Consider the following 17,526-nt stretch of genomic DNA (forward strand, 5'->3'; position numbering starts at 1 on the left):
TTTTTTTTTTTTTTTTTTTTTTTTTTTTTTTTTTTGGTACCGGGGATTGAACTTGGGTCCTTGTGCTTGCAAGGCAGGCCACCCAACCGCTGAGCTAAATCCCCGGCAACTGTCATTATTCTAAATATTTTGTTTAATTTCCTACAAATTGCAGTTAAAAGCTAAGTAATAGTAATTATTATCACTAATTGTTGAATATTAATATTATTATTAATAATAATTCTATCTTTTAGTTTATTACATTCCTTATATTGTTTTTTAACAGTTTGGTCAGTTTCATTAATAGATTTTCTGTTTCACAAGCAAAACATGATTTTCTATTTCTGGAAAGTTTGAAATTTTCATATCTATGTTATTTTCTGCAGTAAACATTTTTAAAATTTATCTCAGTAAAATTTTAAAATTTTAATAATTTTTGTTCATAGTTTTATTTCATGAATTTTAGTAATTTATATTCTCAGAAAAATCAATTCTGTATTTCTTATAAATTATTGTAAAGATTTCATATCATTGCATTTTTATTACCTTTTTTGCTTCTAATTTTGTTTATATCATTAGCTTTATTTTCTTAATTGATTATATCGAAGTTTAGCTAACACTTTATACTACAGAGTTGGTTACAATATTTACTATCCTCCACCTTGATGAAGGATAAATTTGGGAATTCTTCAGTGTTTAATAAATCCTCTCTTTATTGAATTCTTCACCAGCTTTTCAGTTTCATATGGTTATGCCTCACCAGTGTGCCAATTTTTCCCTAGTATCTTTGTCACTACATCAGCGTGTAGGTATGATGGATATTCCATAGCATTTTATACCAAATTATTCCATAGCAATGTCCATAGAGTTTAAATCTTAGGACAGTATTTAAATCAGAAACACATTTTGGACAAGGTCATTTGTCTTTTGAATATCATATTCTTCATCATCTTATAGGGGAATCTGTCATGAACCACATAACTAGATATTTTATTTACACCTTGACCTTTTAGTCAGATGATGAATTAGCTTTTGGAAAACAGTATAGAAGTTTGGTTACAGGATTTGGAACCTTAACATTTCTCCTGTGCCTGGCTCCATAGGAATGAATGATCTTTGCTGAAAATTGTTTTACAAAGAATGCAAACACAGAGCTTTGTCTGAGGCATTTTGTAAAAAAGAAATAGGAGTGATCTGAGATTTAATCTAGTTGATGTACGCATCCCCAACCTGCATTGCACAGATTGACAGTATATATTTTCACCAGTGGTTTTCCAAATTCATGCGCATTCCTTTAGTTTTCTGGAATGCTTAAACTTAGCTGTCAGTTTGATTGGGTTGGGAGCTGTTGAAGGGATTAGTAAAGCACACTTCTGGTTGTGTCTGGTTGGGTCATGCAGCCTTGAGTTTAGGTAATATATCTGGTCCCTTGTGTTTTCTCTATCACTGTTACCCTACCTTGCTCTGGCACAACCTTTTCCTTGCTGTTTCTTTCTTGCGGCCAACTGATCATGGACAGAAACTGCTGAAACCATGAGCCAAATACATAAACTATTTCCTCCATTAAATTGTGGATGTCTGGTATTTGGCTCCAGTAATGGGAAAGCTGTAATTTCTGTTATTGCTTGCCTATCATTTTCTACTTCAACTGTAGTCCTCCATGAATCTCTTTTCCTGCTTTAATAGTCAGATCAAATGGAGCTCTGAAAATGATGCCATGACATCTAGAGAGCAATGAGGACTTTCCATAGTTTCTTGAGAGTCCATCTTTTACAACATGTATCTCTATGTTAAAATCGTTGATTTCCATGTTATTATTGACCACAGTGACCACTGCCAAATAATTTTCTATTTTGGCACTTATAACTGCTTATAAACTACCTAGACAATATCTTTTTAAATAAATATACAAAGATATTCAATATTTATATTCTTTTTAGGATTGTAGTCAAAGCTTTGTGATATGAGACAAGCTTACTTGTGACTAATTTTAAATATCACGGCTTTTAGAAACTTTCAGTTGCAGAGTCTGGAAGATCCTCTGTTTATAATCTCTATAGGGAATTAATTTATCTCACAACTTTAAATGCTTTGCTTTATGCAAATTGAGCACTTGGAAAAATACTTTATCTGTGTCATGCATAAATGGACACTTAATTTTTTTCTTGGTGTGAAAATATACTTGCTTTAATCTTGACTAGTGTAAATGTCAAAACTTTAGAGAGTATAGTTAAGCACAGTTAATTATTACTAGTCAGGATTGGTAGTAGACATAGCAAAAGAGCTAGTATTTGAAAATATTTAAAATTAAATATTAAACACTCTAATAGTTACTATAAAGGCAATTATTTAATTTAAGATTCATAAAGTGTTGAAGTATATATTTTCTATTTCAATATACTGTAAACTAGATAATAAATGCAATAAACACATCAGGTTCTTATACTAATTCTTTCTAGATTTAAAAAAAACTTGAATTTATAGAGATGAAGTAACTTGCTTACACAAATAACAAACTCACTGAGAGAGAAATTAGAGAAACAACACCTTTCACAATAGCATCCAAAGAAATGAAATACTTCAGAATCAATCTAACACAGGAAGCAAAAGACCTTAGCATTGAAAAATGTAGTAATCTGAAAAAGGAGGTTGAAGAAGACTTCAGAAAATGGAAAGATATTGCTTGTTCTTGGGTAGGAAGAACCAATATAGTGAAAATAGCCATATTCACAAAATTGTTATACAGATTTAATGAATTCTCGATTAAAATACCAATAGCATCCTTCACAAAAAAGAGAAAATAATCTTAAAACTCATTTAGAACTAGAAGAGAACTAGACTAAGAAAACAATTCTATGCAACAAAGGCAAGGCAGGAGCCATCATAATCCCTGATTTGAAATTATACTACAAAGCTACTGTGATAAGAACAGCATGGTACTGGCAAAAAGACAGACTCAAGGATCAGTGGAACATATCAGAAGATTCAGAAATATTTCCAAACACATTCAGCCACCTTATCTTTGATAAAGGGGCCAAAAACTTTCAAGGAGGCAAGATCACCCTTTAATAAAGGGTGCTGGAAAAACTAGCTTTCCACATGCTGCAGACCAAAACTATACCCCGACTCTCACCATACATTAAACTAAAATCTAAATGGGTCGGAGATCTAAATATTAAAACAGAAAGACAAAATCTGCTGGAGAGAGACTTGGTAGAACTCTTGAAGACATAGGTACAGGCAAAACTTTATAAACAAAACCCAGAGAAATTTACAAAGAATAAACAACGGGGATCTCAATTTATTAGAAAGCTTTTGCACAGCAAAATAAACCACCAACAGAGTGAAGAGACAACCCATGGAGTGGGAAAAAATTTTTGCCAGCTGTTTCCTCAACAAAGGACTAACATTTACACTATATAAAGCGGTGTTTCTTAACCCCATTCTCATTCCAAAACCCTTTGTCTCTACTTTATAAATAGAACAAAACTAATGAGTGTAATTTCGCTCCACTTCGTTTCTGAACTTGACTTCATATTTATCCACTTGTACTTTATTTTTCTGCTTGTAGAGGACGTATTATTCGGCTGTTCTACTAGAGGGCCACCATATTCAGGACCCACGACTTCATTTAGCTTAGGGTTTTAGAGGACTCAGTATGTGGTCAGCGGGCTCCAAGGTAGAAGCGCGCTGTTGGAAGACTGTGGTAAAGTGGCTTCGTTCATGGTTGCTGGGAGTTAGAGCATGGGAACAGTGCCAGAGCGGAAAGGGAGAGGGATGCAATAAGACCCTAAGGGCGTGACTCAAGGTTCACAGAAACACAAACAGCAGTGTATTTTCCTAATCGCCTGGGTAAGTCCCAAGCCAGTCAAGTTGACAATCCATTTTAACTGTCATAGAGGGTTTGTCTTGACCCAACTTCCCCATACTAGTATCTGTTGCCTTAAAATTTCACTTCATCTGGCTCTGTTCATCCTTTGCCTCATTTTGCATATATCTTGGTATTTTTCATCCTCAAGTTATTGTCACCCCTCAAATTCTCTATCCTCATTTGTGGACACTGCATCAAACCATTCAGAAACAAGTAAATGATGCTCATTTTCCACCACATGTATTCTGATTATGCCCTGATTTGTCTGTTGCAGACCCTGACTAATTTTACTAGCAGCCTCTTAAATGTGAAATCAGATGTCTTTATCTTTACAATATATGCTCTCCTGATTGTGTCCTTAAATATTTGTGCTTGCATCATTGGCTGACCTCCCTCCTGATTCACTGTTCCTTGATTCCATTTACTTGTCTGACAGATATATGTATGTCCTAATTGAAAGCACAAGCCCTCTTCTCTTTACTCTCTCTTTTATCCTAATTTGTGACTTTGAATTAGCTACAATCATAATGTTGTTATCCTTCACCACTGTACTAAGCTCTTCGACAATATTTTGACTGAATACAATTCTAGCATGAGATACCACAAGCACTTTAATTTAAATTCAACAAGACACAAATATAATTTTGTGTGTTTTTTCACAATTATTGTTAAAGGTTCTTTTTTATTTCAATATATTGAAGACAGTATCATGATGAAGCATATTTCATAAATTATATGCCTCATATCTACTTTAGAAATTGCCTTTCGATACCTCCTCCTTTAATATCTCCGTGTTTTGTATATTTCTAAATCTTTACTCCCAGCATTTACTGTTACTGGGTTAAGTCTGACTTTGTACCACTTCTTCTTGAACTTCTTCCTGATAGCTAGTTTTTTCAAATTTTCACACTATGTTTTATAGAACAATTTAAATAATTTTATTATGAGCTTCTATTGATCTTCCTTGTCTATACTGCAAAGATTCTTAGGACTGTATGAAAAGAAGGCAGGTGGATCCTCAGGTAAGCCGTTATATATATTCTGAGGAAACATTCAATATGTGTTTTTGTAATTTAAAAATAGATTAAAAGAGTAAAGTTGAATGAAATGTTCTTGGATGATGAAGTTTGATAAAAGACTAAAAAATACATTCTAGGAGTTACAAAGGAAAAATCTGAAGTTTTTACCTAGCGTATCTTGTCATTAATACTGAACATTTTTAACTTCTGTCATTATAGCTTAGTACTTGTAGTCTACTCACATGTCATTCCTGAGGCTTACCATTCACATCCTTGCAGTAATAGTTTACTATTGTGTTTAACAAATCATCACTAATTTAAAGGCTTAAAATTCCCTTCTATTTTAATGTTACATTTATTGAGTTCAGAAGACCAAAATGCAAAAATGGTCTAACATCATGGCGATGAAATGCCTGCAGTTCTTCTGAAGATTCTACAGGACAATGTTTACCTAGATGTTCTTACCCTAGAGGCCACAGATGTTCATTCACTCATGGCCTGTTCTTCTATCTTCAAAGTATATCAACTGAATCTCTGACTTTGACTTATGTTCTCTTCCTCTCATTCTTCGACTGTCTTTTTAAAATAGAGTTTGTAGTTACTTTGGGCATACATGAATGAGCATCGCCCCACTTAAAAATCCTAATCACATCTGCACAGTGCCTTTACTTTGTAACAGCATAGTCACAAGCTCCAGAGATTTGGATGCGTACATGTTTGGTGGTGGGAGGGAGTGTCATGTAGGTCCCCATGCTATGTCAGTCATTCTTTATTCTGGACCCTAAATTCTCTTTCTATTTGAAAGTCTATCCTTCATGGTTTAAGTGAAAGCTTCTTCCTTTGAAAGGCTTTTCCTTGATTCCATCAAACTTAACCTGGAGCAGAATTAGTAGATTCCTTCCTCTACTCCCGCAGCACATTTTACTCACCATATAGCAATAGGATCAGTCTAATTAGGTGAGCATTTGTCTTTTTTATTGGTCTGTGAGCCTCCTTTATTAGACTGCCTTGCGTCATCCTTGCGTTCCCATGGCACCATAGCACCGCATTTTGTAACTAGTGTACACTCAGTAAGTGTTTATCAGATGATGAGTTTGAATGATGAAATTGAACTCTATATAAGAGCAACCACACTCAATCTTTCATTCATTAATTTATTCTTTTTTCTGATAACATTTATTGAACATTGAAAATAAAGAGTTAAATAAAACACATTTACCCTTCAGAGACTTCAAGTCTAGAAGGATAAAAAGCTATTTAAATAAAGACATAAACTGATACTGTGCAGTTGGATGTAAAAAAACCAGGCATGCACAAGTTTCAGAGATTAGGAGTGAAGTCTATCACAGTATTATTGCTGCTGCTGCTGCTGCTGTCAATAACAAGGAACCACAGTAACACAGCAGTAGCTTTTTTATATTGAGTGCTTTCAATGTGACAGTATTTTTCTAGCTACTATGTGCATGCTTTTATACTTATTTTGCAAATAAAGAAAGTGGCCATAAAGTGGATGGACAAGTGATTTGCCCAAAATAATACAGTTGCTAGGTGGCAATGACAAGATAATAACCTAGCCGAGATAAGAACTTACTGCTCTTTACACTATGATGTCCTCATTGTGCATAGGATTTAATAGTGGTTTATGTAAAGCCAAGAGAGGAATGGTAATCTCTGTAGGAATTATTCCAGCAGTTTTAGGCCCTTCCATCCAGATATGAAAGCCTTTTAAAATCAGTTCACTGACAGTAAGAACTACTATGCGACAATAAATAAATGCATGAGAACATCAGGAAATGTTTGGAGTACGCCCCATCCACAGTTTCACTTTTCATAGCTTCAGCTGCCCACAGGCAACCATGTTCTGTAAATATAAAGTGAAATTTCCATAGATAAATAATTCATGGGTTTTAAATTTTGTGTTCTTTGGGGTTATGTGATGAAATCTCACATTCACGCTCAGTCCTACTTGGGATGTGTGAATTATCCTTCAGCCAGCACCATCCATGATGTGTATGTCACTCACCTGGTAGTCATTTTGCAGCTATCTCTGTAATCAGATTGCCCGTGATGGTATTGCCCTGCTTGTATGCAACTCACCTTTCCGTAGTTACCTAAATCTGACTCACTGCCCACATTATTTACTTCACTTCATCACAATGCATAGGCCTTGTATCATCTCACATCCCCACAAGAAAGGTTAGTGCAGTAAGATATTTTGGGAGAAAGTCAAGTCATATGACTTTTATCATAGTATATTGTTTTTAGTACATAATCCCTTCATCTAATTTGTAAATTAATCTATCATCAGTGTGTACATGTAGGAAAAACATAGGATGCATACTTTTTTGGTACTATCTGTGACTTCAAACATCCACCGATGGTCCTGGAACACATCCCTTGCCATTAAGGGGGAATTACTATATAGTGTGCATGGCTATTTCTAGGTTACAATATAAAGTTTTTCACCAGAAGAGCAAAGCTTGGATTTCTGTGACTTGACACATTTAATCTTTCAATTTAACATACAATTAATTTCCTCAAAGATGTTTGTAAAACTCATCATAGACTGACAAAGACACTAAGTACATGTAACCCCCCCCCACATACACAGTTTCAAGAGATTCAATTAAGGATCTTGATGTTACCAAATTGATACTTTCTAAACTAATTCAATTTTAAGAAACAGAACTGCAAACTCACTGTATGCCTTATAAAAATGAAATGAGTAGGAAATAGTATTTTGAACAACTGTAAAGTAGTTAAGCTAGATAGGGCTTCCAGTATGTAGTTGAATCCTCGAGTTACTTGGGAAGCGCTGATTAAACTCACACTGAGAAAGAACTGATTCTCACAACTAACCTGAAGGTTGAAGATATCAGCCTGAAGATTTCATGCTGCTCCAGTGGGTGCAGTGGCTGGAAATGGGACTGAGGTTTTAGGAATACATGACTCAGCCTTGCACTTGAATGTGGTAGTTTCTATCTGATGAATCAGTTCTTTGGGCTAGGTTTCATTTATGTCTTTATATGAACCCAAGGTCACTGGTTAGAAAACTGAAGCAGGCTATGACCATTTAAAGGTATGCTGGATTTTTTTTAAAGTTTTTTTTTTCTCAATGCTATTTTATAAATTCTCTGATTTTCTGTCAAAAGTGATGATGATCACATGTTTTTACAAGTTAATGGATTTCACTTTTTTGTGAATTAAAATGTGTATGAACAGGATTTTATTAGTGTGAATAAATTAATCACTTAAAATATTCAGAGGCATCTACGACTCTGGAAGAGGAATAAATGTGACTGTCAAGCCACCATTTCAGGTCCCTTAATAAAGTCATAGTGATAGAAAACTGGATATGATCTGTCTTTCAGAGAATCTTGTGCTGTGTCATGAGTTATATTTGAACTATTTTCTGACTTGCCACTTTTTGGAAATTCAGTCTCTCAGCTCTCCTGTCTTAGTCTTGCATGAAAAGAAAAGAAGCAGACAGTAGAGTTGTGGGTGGCAAAAGCTGGGAGGAGAGGTAAAGAAGTGGGGAGACGGTGAACAAAAGGTTCAACCTTACAGTTATAAAAGTAATAAATTCTGGGGATCTAATATACAACATGGGACTACAGTTGACAACTGTGCATTATATAATTGAAATTTACTGACAGTGGATGTTAAGTATTCTGCCAACAGGTAAAACAATAGCTATGTCAAGTGATAGATATGTTAACTAACATGATTGTGATAAGCATTTCATAAGGTATATATGTATATGTCCATCACAGGGTATGACTTAAATATGGATAATGTTCTCAACTATATCACAAAATGTTGAAAAAAGAGGGACACTTTTCTGAGGAAGACAATGTAAATATAGCTAATTTCAAGTGAAATGTTTCCTCCTTTTGAAAGTCAAACACTAGTGTAGTGTCTCTTCTGGTAGCCTGCCGAGAGAACCTTGTAATAAGAAGAAAGGCTGCTTTTGTAGCTTTCATCAACAGTATACCTTCTTTCAGCAGAAAGAAATACCTTAACATTCTCCGGCAGTATCTGTTCGAGTTTTTTGAAAGATATTTGCAAAATCATAATTAAATCTTTAGAGGCACAAAATTTATGATTTCACCTTCATTGGAAAGAAGGACACTGAACATAATTATATTGTATAATAGTTCTTTTGAAGGGATTGTTTCCACCAATTTAAATATAATTCAAGCCTCTAAATAAAGAGAAATCATAAACCTTAAGTGAGTATAAAATTTTAAGCATTTTTGAGAAGCCCACGGAGACATAATTTGGCATTACTGGTTTTGACTTAATTGAAAGACCACAACATATGGGAAATGGAATAGAAATCCTTTCCATGATCTTCCTTTTTGTGTAATTCATTGCCCCAATCATACTTCATCAAAAGTCTCAGAAAAATGTTATAATGTTGCTATATATCTTTAAAAATGTATGCTTTTCTTTTTATCTTTTCTTTAGGGAACAGCCTTTAAGAGCTGGAAGATGAAAGCTCCGATTCCGCATTTGATTCTCTTATATGCTACTTTTACTCAGAGTTTGAAGGTTGTGACCAAAAGAGGCTCTGGTAAGAAATGCCCCCCCCCCGTTTTAAGGCTTAAAATAATGATGCTGCATTTACACATGTGTCATTATTGAGAAGTTAAAAATTGCTGAGAATCTATCTTGTGGAGATGTAGATAAATGGGTGAGTAGTGGAATTTAATTGTGAATTATAAAAGCGAGAATGGGTTGGAATTAATGTGGCTTTTTGTTAATTACTATGAGCTGGAATGGATTCAATACCAAAAGCTTTCATTTTAGTGCCACCATATAGCATGATGTTCTACATTTTCTACAGAGCATCATTTTAATTTCTGCTTAGAAATACTGTGGATTTTTGTTATGTTACTGTTAATGCTACCACTTTGTTGTCAAATACCCTTAGGGAAGATTCTTTTAGGATAATACTTCAGCTGATATGCTGAATTACTTGGAACTATTTAAACAAAGCAACAGTGTTCTTTAAGAAAATGTCACAGGGACATATTGCCATATTTTAGTAGGAAGTAGGTAGGGTAGCACAGTAATGAAAAGAGCTGCTGAAAAGATTAATGTTGTAACTTAATGGAAATCTCTACACTTTATTAAGCATTTGAGTTTTTAGTTGAATGTTGCTACTTGGAATTAAGAAGGATGCAAGGCAATTAAACACATATTGATAGGAATCTATCTCTGATAAATCACTGATAATTTAAAGCCTTGGCAGATTCACACTATGTAGGGAAAGAGAAGTTTTGATTTTATAGTGTTTAGGTATGAAGGAAGAAAATTTGTATTTCACTTTTAGAAGTAGAATTCTAGAAAGATAGTGGGGAAAAATAGATAAGAAAATGTTCAAGAGTTTGCACAGGGTTGGAATATTAGGAATTGCATCGTAGAATTCAGAAAAGAGAGGAATAAAAAGGTTGAGATGGGACAGTGCAGCCACCATTTCAGTCCTTTATGCTGAGTGGCTTCAAACTCACTTTGACGATCTTTTGAAAAAGTCCATACACTAGAGAAATGAAGAGAACTTCTGTATTCATGAACCCCTTTTATGGAGGAAATTTAAGAGAAATTTGAAAGTACTTTGCACACAGAAAAGAGTTTCATGTAGAGTTAAAAGTCAAAGGAATTTTACTGAGTCTACTGGTGGTTCTAGAAAAATTTATTATTGCGTAACTATTCTATGTGCTATTGATGTGATTGTAAGCAACTATTGTTTCTATGTTTACACATCACTTTGTCTATATTTACTGGATATTTTTAAACAAAAGAAAATTGGAGGGTGGGATTATAATTATTGATTGAATCTTGAAAATTTTGTTTTTCTGTTTAAAATACCTGATAACATAAAAGCTGGTTGTTTTCCAATTTTATGTATGTCCGATCTGTGATTTATTTATTGGAATACAAATGTTACCTTTTTTCATCATAAAATAGTAGTGGCAATCCATTCTATATAAGCTTTAATTTGAGGGCAAGAAGATTTATGAAATTTGCCCCTGCTTTGTATGTTTGAAAAGTGTGGAGCAGAAGTATGAACGTGAGACAATTGGAAAATTCTTATCTCATTTTACTCTAGAGACTTGAGAGAACTCAACAGCCCACTTCAAGTTAAATATTCATTTTAAATCATGTAAATATAATTGTTTTAGCTGTGCATTACTAAAATGTGGTTGTAAATTATGTGAAAATTGTGAGACCTTGCTCTCTTCTGTTTATAAAGACAGTTTTCACATAACTAATTATCAGGGTACAAGCCAAATATATTTTTATGTCCTAAAGTAACAATGGCAAATAAGGCAAGTGCTAGGGTCTTGCAGTGTGCTTGCTATTTTTATCAGCAATTTGAATCCTCTGTGTCCGTGTTAAGACCCAGATGAGTGGAGATTTGATTGTTTGGTGTGCAACTTGTGAATGAATACCATTTTATCTATATACTTTCATAAATTGCTCTCATTCCAGCTGAAATCTGTTACCATGACACATTTGTTTGTGAGAAGCAGATACGTAGCTAACTGAATAACATTATTACTGATCTCCTTAGATCAAATAGAAGAGGAGTGCACTTGGCATGCTCTCCTTAAAAGATTAATGGCTCAATCTTCATGCTCAGCCCAACCTATAAACCTAAAAATACCGAGGCCAGAGAGTCAAAATCAACTCTTGATGTTTGATCTTGCATATTAACCAAGACAGCTACTTTTCCTTGTTTTTACTTCTTATTATTTACATCTTCTTCTTTCTTATTAATCTTTCTTAATGTACAATAATTACAATTTAAAACCCAGGGCTTTTCTCATGTCTTTTACTGGAATGTAATCTTTAATTCACTGTAACCTCTAAGAAACCATAACTAGATATTGCAATAATTAAGACCATATTAAATAGGAATATCATGCACACTCTCACATTGAATTCTTTATGATATGTTGATTGTGTATACTGCTTACTTTAGATTGAGTCATGTGGTCATTCCATAAAAATTTAGAAGCATTGGTTTCTTTTAACAGAACTAATTTGAAAGCAATAGGAGTACTAATTACACAAGATGCATTATTTTTATCGCATTGGCCTACACCCCCATTGCTATTAAATTAAGGAAAAAATTAAACCTTTAAAATCAGTTATATCATTGTAACCTCCTTGATTGAAATATTAAAAGTACAAAGTTATAATGTTGATATTCAGCCTTTGTTACACAACAGATTTTTCTCCTGAAACAGTTTTATACTTAAAAAAAATTATAAGCTGTACTTGAAGAAAGGCAGACTATCAATATTAGTTATCCCCCTCAAGTGTGTGAAGTGTTACAGGAATTTGGTAAGTAAACATCTGAGCTGCTGTCATTTATAGGATTTTGTACAAAAACATGCAAAGCACATACTCAGTTGGAGATTTGCAGTGTAATCAATGTGGAAAATTTACCTTAACTTTGTTATTTGTCTCTTCCTTTGCTTCTTCCCCTTGTTTCAGTCTTCCTTTCCTCTCTCCTTTCCTTCTTTATTTTTTACTGTATTTGTTTGCAAATGAAAATAATGCATTTTGATATTGCCACTGACTTTGAAGAACCTTTTTAACTATAAAAATAGTGTTTATTTATTTAAAGGCTCCACATTTATAAAATGCTATATCTTTACCAAGCCATTCAAAAAACTTCTGTATGGGGTTTTAAAATTAATGGCTATTCATGTAAAGATTATCTGTCTATATCAATCAATGCAAGTATCTCTATCCATCCAGCTAGATGGATGGATAGAGCTACATTTTGAAGAAATGAGAATTGGCGGTAAGTTCTGCGGGGCACATAAACAATATGAACTGTTTGTGGACTATACGGACAAGCACTTTGGAAGAAGTAATGAGTGAGCTCCAATCTGGTCCAAGCATTTGGGGTGCTAAAGAGAAATGAAGCGAGAGGCACTTGAATGTGTAAATTAGAAGAGAGGAAGTTCCGCGGTGATTTTTCCTTTGCTTGTTTCTCTTTGCTTTCATTTTCATCCTTAGAATATTACAGGGTGAATGCGTGAAGCATGACTTATGAATGTTTTTAGTCTCTGCAGTGCCAAATACAAGCAGCAATCGAAATATTATAGTGAATGTTTACATTTGAAAATGATTATATTAAAAGGCAGTTTCTCGCTAATCATTCTCAAAATATTTATCTTCACTTAAAACACACTCATCATTCGTGGCGCTTTCGGAAGCCCTTCTGGAGGTCCTCTTTCGGGAGGTTTTTTTTTCATGAGCTGTAATCAGAACTATGGTGAATGCTGCTGCAGAGTGCCATTCAGTGGAAAGGCAGGCGCATGGGAATATTACTGTATTCACCGAACTTGACCCAGTGCGACTTCTGGCTTTTCCCCCAAGTCAAAATGACTGTGAAAGGTAAAGCCTTTGGAATTGGTTCAGAATATAGAGCCCACGCCAAAGGTGCAACGGAAGATTCTCGTGGAACTGTACTCCTTCAGAAAGTGGCAACGCTGATGAGAAAAGTGTGTTTGACGTGAGAGGGAGGATTGTGAAGGAGATCAATGGCAATGTGTCTCTAACTGTAATGCATTTTGTTAGAAATTGATACATTCATTGTATTTGTTGATCTCACATTAAGTGGTGTATTTTTCAGATTCAGGGTTCACAGAAATGTTTTAGTGAATTGATGATTGCACAAGTGAGTGATTTTAATATTCAGGCTGAGTTACTCCAGTGAGGATACCACAGCACCATGACGATATTACAAAGATGAAGAAAAAGTAAAGTAAGAGGCTTGGAAGAAAGTGGCTTTTTAAAAAAGAAAAATGAGTATAATTCTGTATATAATATGAGACTTTTGAAAGAAATGTCTAAATTCAGAATAAGCAATATCTAGGACCTGTTGAGTACATTAGATGAAGACAGTGAACCATAACAATTCATGAGTGTTTTCAGTCTTGGAATTCAGTTAAAAATCTGTCACAAGTAAAGGAAAATGAATCCTCAAATATTTCAACATTGAGATTTGACTATACCTAATGCTGCTTTACAGAAGTCCTAACATTGATGTGTAGATGCATTGATTTTAATGGTATTGCTCAGTAGTCCCATTAGGAAAAGGGTGTAGCTCATGATTGCCAATACCTAATAAGTACGCAAATGACTTCAACATAGAAAAATGTATTAATTATTAGAGCATGTGGAGAATGGTAAGTGACTAATAAATAACCCAAAGACTACAAGTTTTAGAGGGGATTAAAGATATATAAAGCTGCCCTAAACCACCTTGCTATTAGACAGTAAAAGGATTGCCACAGGGAAATGATCTTCTCATAAAGAAGAAACTGACAAGGGACACCTGTTTGTGGGAAATGATTTAGATGCAATTCTTACTGACAGCAAGAGGAAGGCAAGCCTCAAGAGCTTTTCTGAAACTTGTGACTTTAGGCTCAAATAATTTATAAAAGCCAGCAGTAGTTAAACCACCAAAGACACAGTTTAGGTTCTAATCATTGTTTGCTATCTTTAGATCTCCATTTCAGTAAAAGAAATTATAGTGCTGTGTAAAGGCAGTGAGATTTAGCTGAGTGGGAAATGAAAGTCTAGTGGAATACTTGCATGCCATGCCAAAGTGATTTATATACATCAGATCTCTCGGGCATTCTGGGAAGTCAACGAGCTTAATTCCACATGATTAAGAGACAACCTAGTCCCCCAACATCTGCCTTTTATTATGTTTCCATGTGTTTATTCTTTGCTTGACAAATATGTCAAAAAGTATGAGGCGTTTTCCTTATTTTCCTTTGGGATAGTTTGCAAGTCCAAACTTCTGAGGGTTTATTTCTTTACTTTTTGAAGTGAAAAATGCAGCTTAGGTTTTCTGGGGAAAAGTTTATCTTTATTTGTTTTATTCTTTATAAATTTTGAAATTGTATCTACAGCAATATGGGTATTCATTTGTAATGACATCTCTATTTGCAAAAAAGGCTAACAAAAACTCTTATCTAACAATAAAACAAAATTGTTTGCTACTATTCTGTAGTGATCATCTGAGGTATCTGTGCATTTCACCATGAATTTACACATTCAGTTCTATTTGGCCGTATAATTTCAGAGAGAATCGGTGCAGATTAATGGCAACTGTGAAGAGCGGTGCCATGTACACGGTCAGTTTATATGAAAAAATAAAGGTCAACGTGGATGAATCTTCAAATTTGACCAAAGTTTAGCGAAGAAGAGAATATCCTAAATTAAGAAATGCGGTACTGCAACACTGTATTATTAGGGTGAAAGAATATGCTTTATATATGTGATGGGAGAAGCAAGGCCTACAAAACAGCAGTAAGGAACCAGTCAGTGGTAGACATTTTGAGCCATGGTAATGTTTCTAATGTTTTTCTGGAAGATACAACCCATTGGTAGCTACTGCTTGTACCAGAGGATGAATTCCTGATAGACTAGAGAAGTCAAATACAGCTTTTTAGGGGATCCATAGGAAGATTTAAAAAATGAAACAATAGTATTTCATGTCCTATTGCTGCTTTAACAAGTTAGTGGCATAACCATTACAAATTTCTTATGTTTCTTGTGGTCAGATATCCAAAGTCATTTTGAATTTGTGGACACTACAGCGCATCCATTTTTGTGGCTTTTACTAGTTTCTAGTATCTTCCTGCATTCCTTGTTTGGCTCATGGCCCTTCATCCCTCAAAATTCAGTATCTGTCATTACATTTTCCTCTCTGATTTCGATTGTCTTGCATCTCTCATTCTCTTTAAAGGGCCCCTTAAATGATTTCAAGATCCTTAATTTAGTAAATGTTACAAAGTTCCTTTTTTCATATAACATAAGGCAGTCACATATTTCAAGAATAAATATGTAGAGGTTTGGTGGGAGGGGCTTTGCATTGCCTACCAGAGTTTACAATTAGTTACCTCACACAGAATTCTTATTGAATTGTATTGGAAACTAGAAAATGTGTGGTCATGTAGGAACCAGATGAGAAAGGAGGAAATAAAAAGAGGGAAGTTGAAAACTTTTGCTGAAGAAACCAATTGATTTGTGCTCCACGATTTAAAAAATAAATAAATGGTGAGGGCAGCAAAGGAACAGGAAAGGAAAATAGAGAGGGAAAACTAGACACATGTGAAGTCTTGGGCATGAAAACATTTACGATTCATGAACACTACAAAAATATGCTTTCAAAATTACCTTTTTTTTCCTTGAAATTCCCTAAAGCAGTCTGTATACTTTTCATTTTAAATAAAAAACTGATAAAAATAATTTTCTGAATCAAGGTAACAGCAGAGAGAACAGAGAAGGCAGAAAAGAGAACACTTTTTAAGTTAGAATCAATTGAGTTTGATGATCAATTAAATTTGGGAAGTTAGAAAGAGAGTAATGAAAAAAAAATCATTTTGTAAGGAGAAGCTTGTAAAACTATCAGTCATGTGAAAGATCCCCAAAGCAGGGAAACTTGAAACAACCATTTGTTCAAAGCTAACAGTAAGAAGGCCTTTGTGATGAAGACAAAGATCAAAAGGTAGGTTGGGGAAAAAGTGTGAATGACATTTTACATCCTGCAAAGGATTTTGGATTTTATCTTGTAGAACAAAAAGTTTGGGCTGAGGTGTTTAATTACTTTAAAATCCCTTCAGTAGAAAGTTCCGCCTGTAAGATGGAGCCTCTGAGTTGACAGATGTATTCAATCTTTTTTTAAAAATTAGTACAAGTTTGTGTACATAATGAATACATTCATCATGGGGAACTGGTACATATACATATATTCTCCTAATCTTTTCTACTTTCCCCTTCTATTTTCTTCTTCCTATTTCCTTTCATCCCTAGATCCCTTTCCTATTTGCACAATGTCTACCTTCCTGTTGTGCATCATTTATCTTTCATTTTGCTCTTTAAGTCACTTGTAATTTGAGTTTCTTATGTATGAGAAACCATGTAATATTTGATCTTCTGTGTTTGATTTATTTCACTTAGCATTTTGGTCTCAGTGACCATCAATTTTCCTACAAATGACTCAAAATTATCCTCCTTATGGCAGAGTAGTACTCTATGGTGTATACATGTCACAATTTTTTATCCATTCATCTGTCGATGGGTGTAGGGAACAATTCCTAGATTTAGCTACTGTGACTTGTGCTGCTATAGAAATGGTTATGCATGTATTACAAACATGATTTTTTTTTAAGTTTTGGGGAAGATACCCAGAAGAGGTACAGCTGAGTTAAATGGATATTTTTTTTTCTGTTTTTTGAGGAACCTCCGTACTGTTCTCTGTAATAGAAATACTAGTTTACACTTCTGCCAATAGTGTATAAGTATTCCTTTATCCTACACTCATCAGTATTTGTTTTTTTAATTTTTGATGATAGCTGAAAACTCTTTCTCAAGCAGAATCTATCATATCAGCTGAATGCTTGGAGTTAGATAGTGAAATACTGAGAAGTTAGTGTCTCCAGTTCCAGAGAGGAGAAACAGGAGGAGCTGTTCATTCAGCCAGAGGAATTCCTGCTGAGTTCACTTTGGGCACACATCAGCTGTGGTGATCACTGGGTAACTTGAGCTAATGGAATTATTGAGCTGGTGTTATTTTAGATTCCGTTGCCTAACATCAAAAAAAAAAAAAAAAAAAAA

General features: G+C 34.3%; 1 protein-coding gene across 2 annotated transcripts in view; it reads left to right on the forward strand.

Moving 5' to 3' along the window:
• The window catches only part of Il1rapl1 (interleukin 1 receptor accessory protein like 1), a 1,210,730-nt gene that overhangs the window by 177,451 nt on the left and 1,015,753 nt on the right, over window positions 1-17,526 (forward strand). For both annotated transcript variants that reach the window (XM_033760431.1, XM_010613272.2), the window contains one exon: window positions 9,340-9,445. In XM_033760431.1, coding sequence (XP_033616322.1) covers window positions 9,364-9,445 — 82 coding nt within the window. In that variant the 5' untranslated portion in view covers window positions 9,340-9,363. The remainder of the gene's footprint in view (window positions 1-9,339; window positions 9,446-17,526) is intronic.

Source organism: Fukomys damarensis, unplaced genomic scaffold (genome assembly GCF_012274545.1).
Source record: "Fukomys damarensis isolate Sample0158 unplaced genomic scaffold, DMR_v1.0_HiC HiC_scaffold_39, whole genome shotgun sequence".
In the NCBI taxonomy this organism is placed as follows: Eukaryota; Metazoa; Chordata; class Mammalia; order Rodentia; family Bathyergidae; genus Fukomys; species Fukomys damarensis.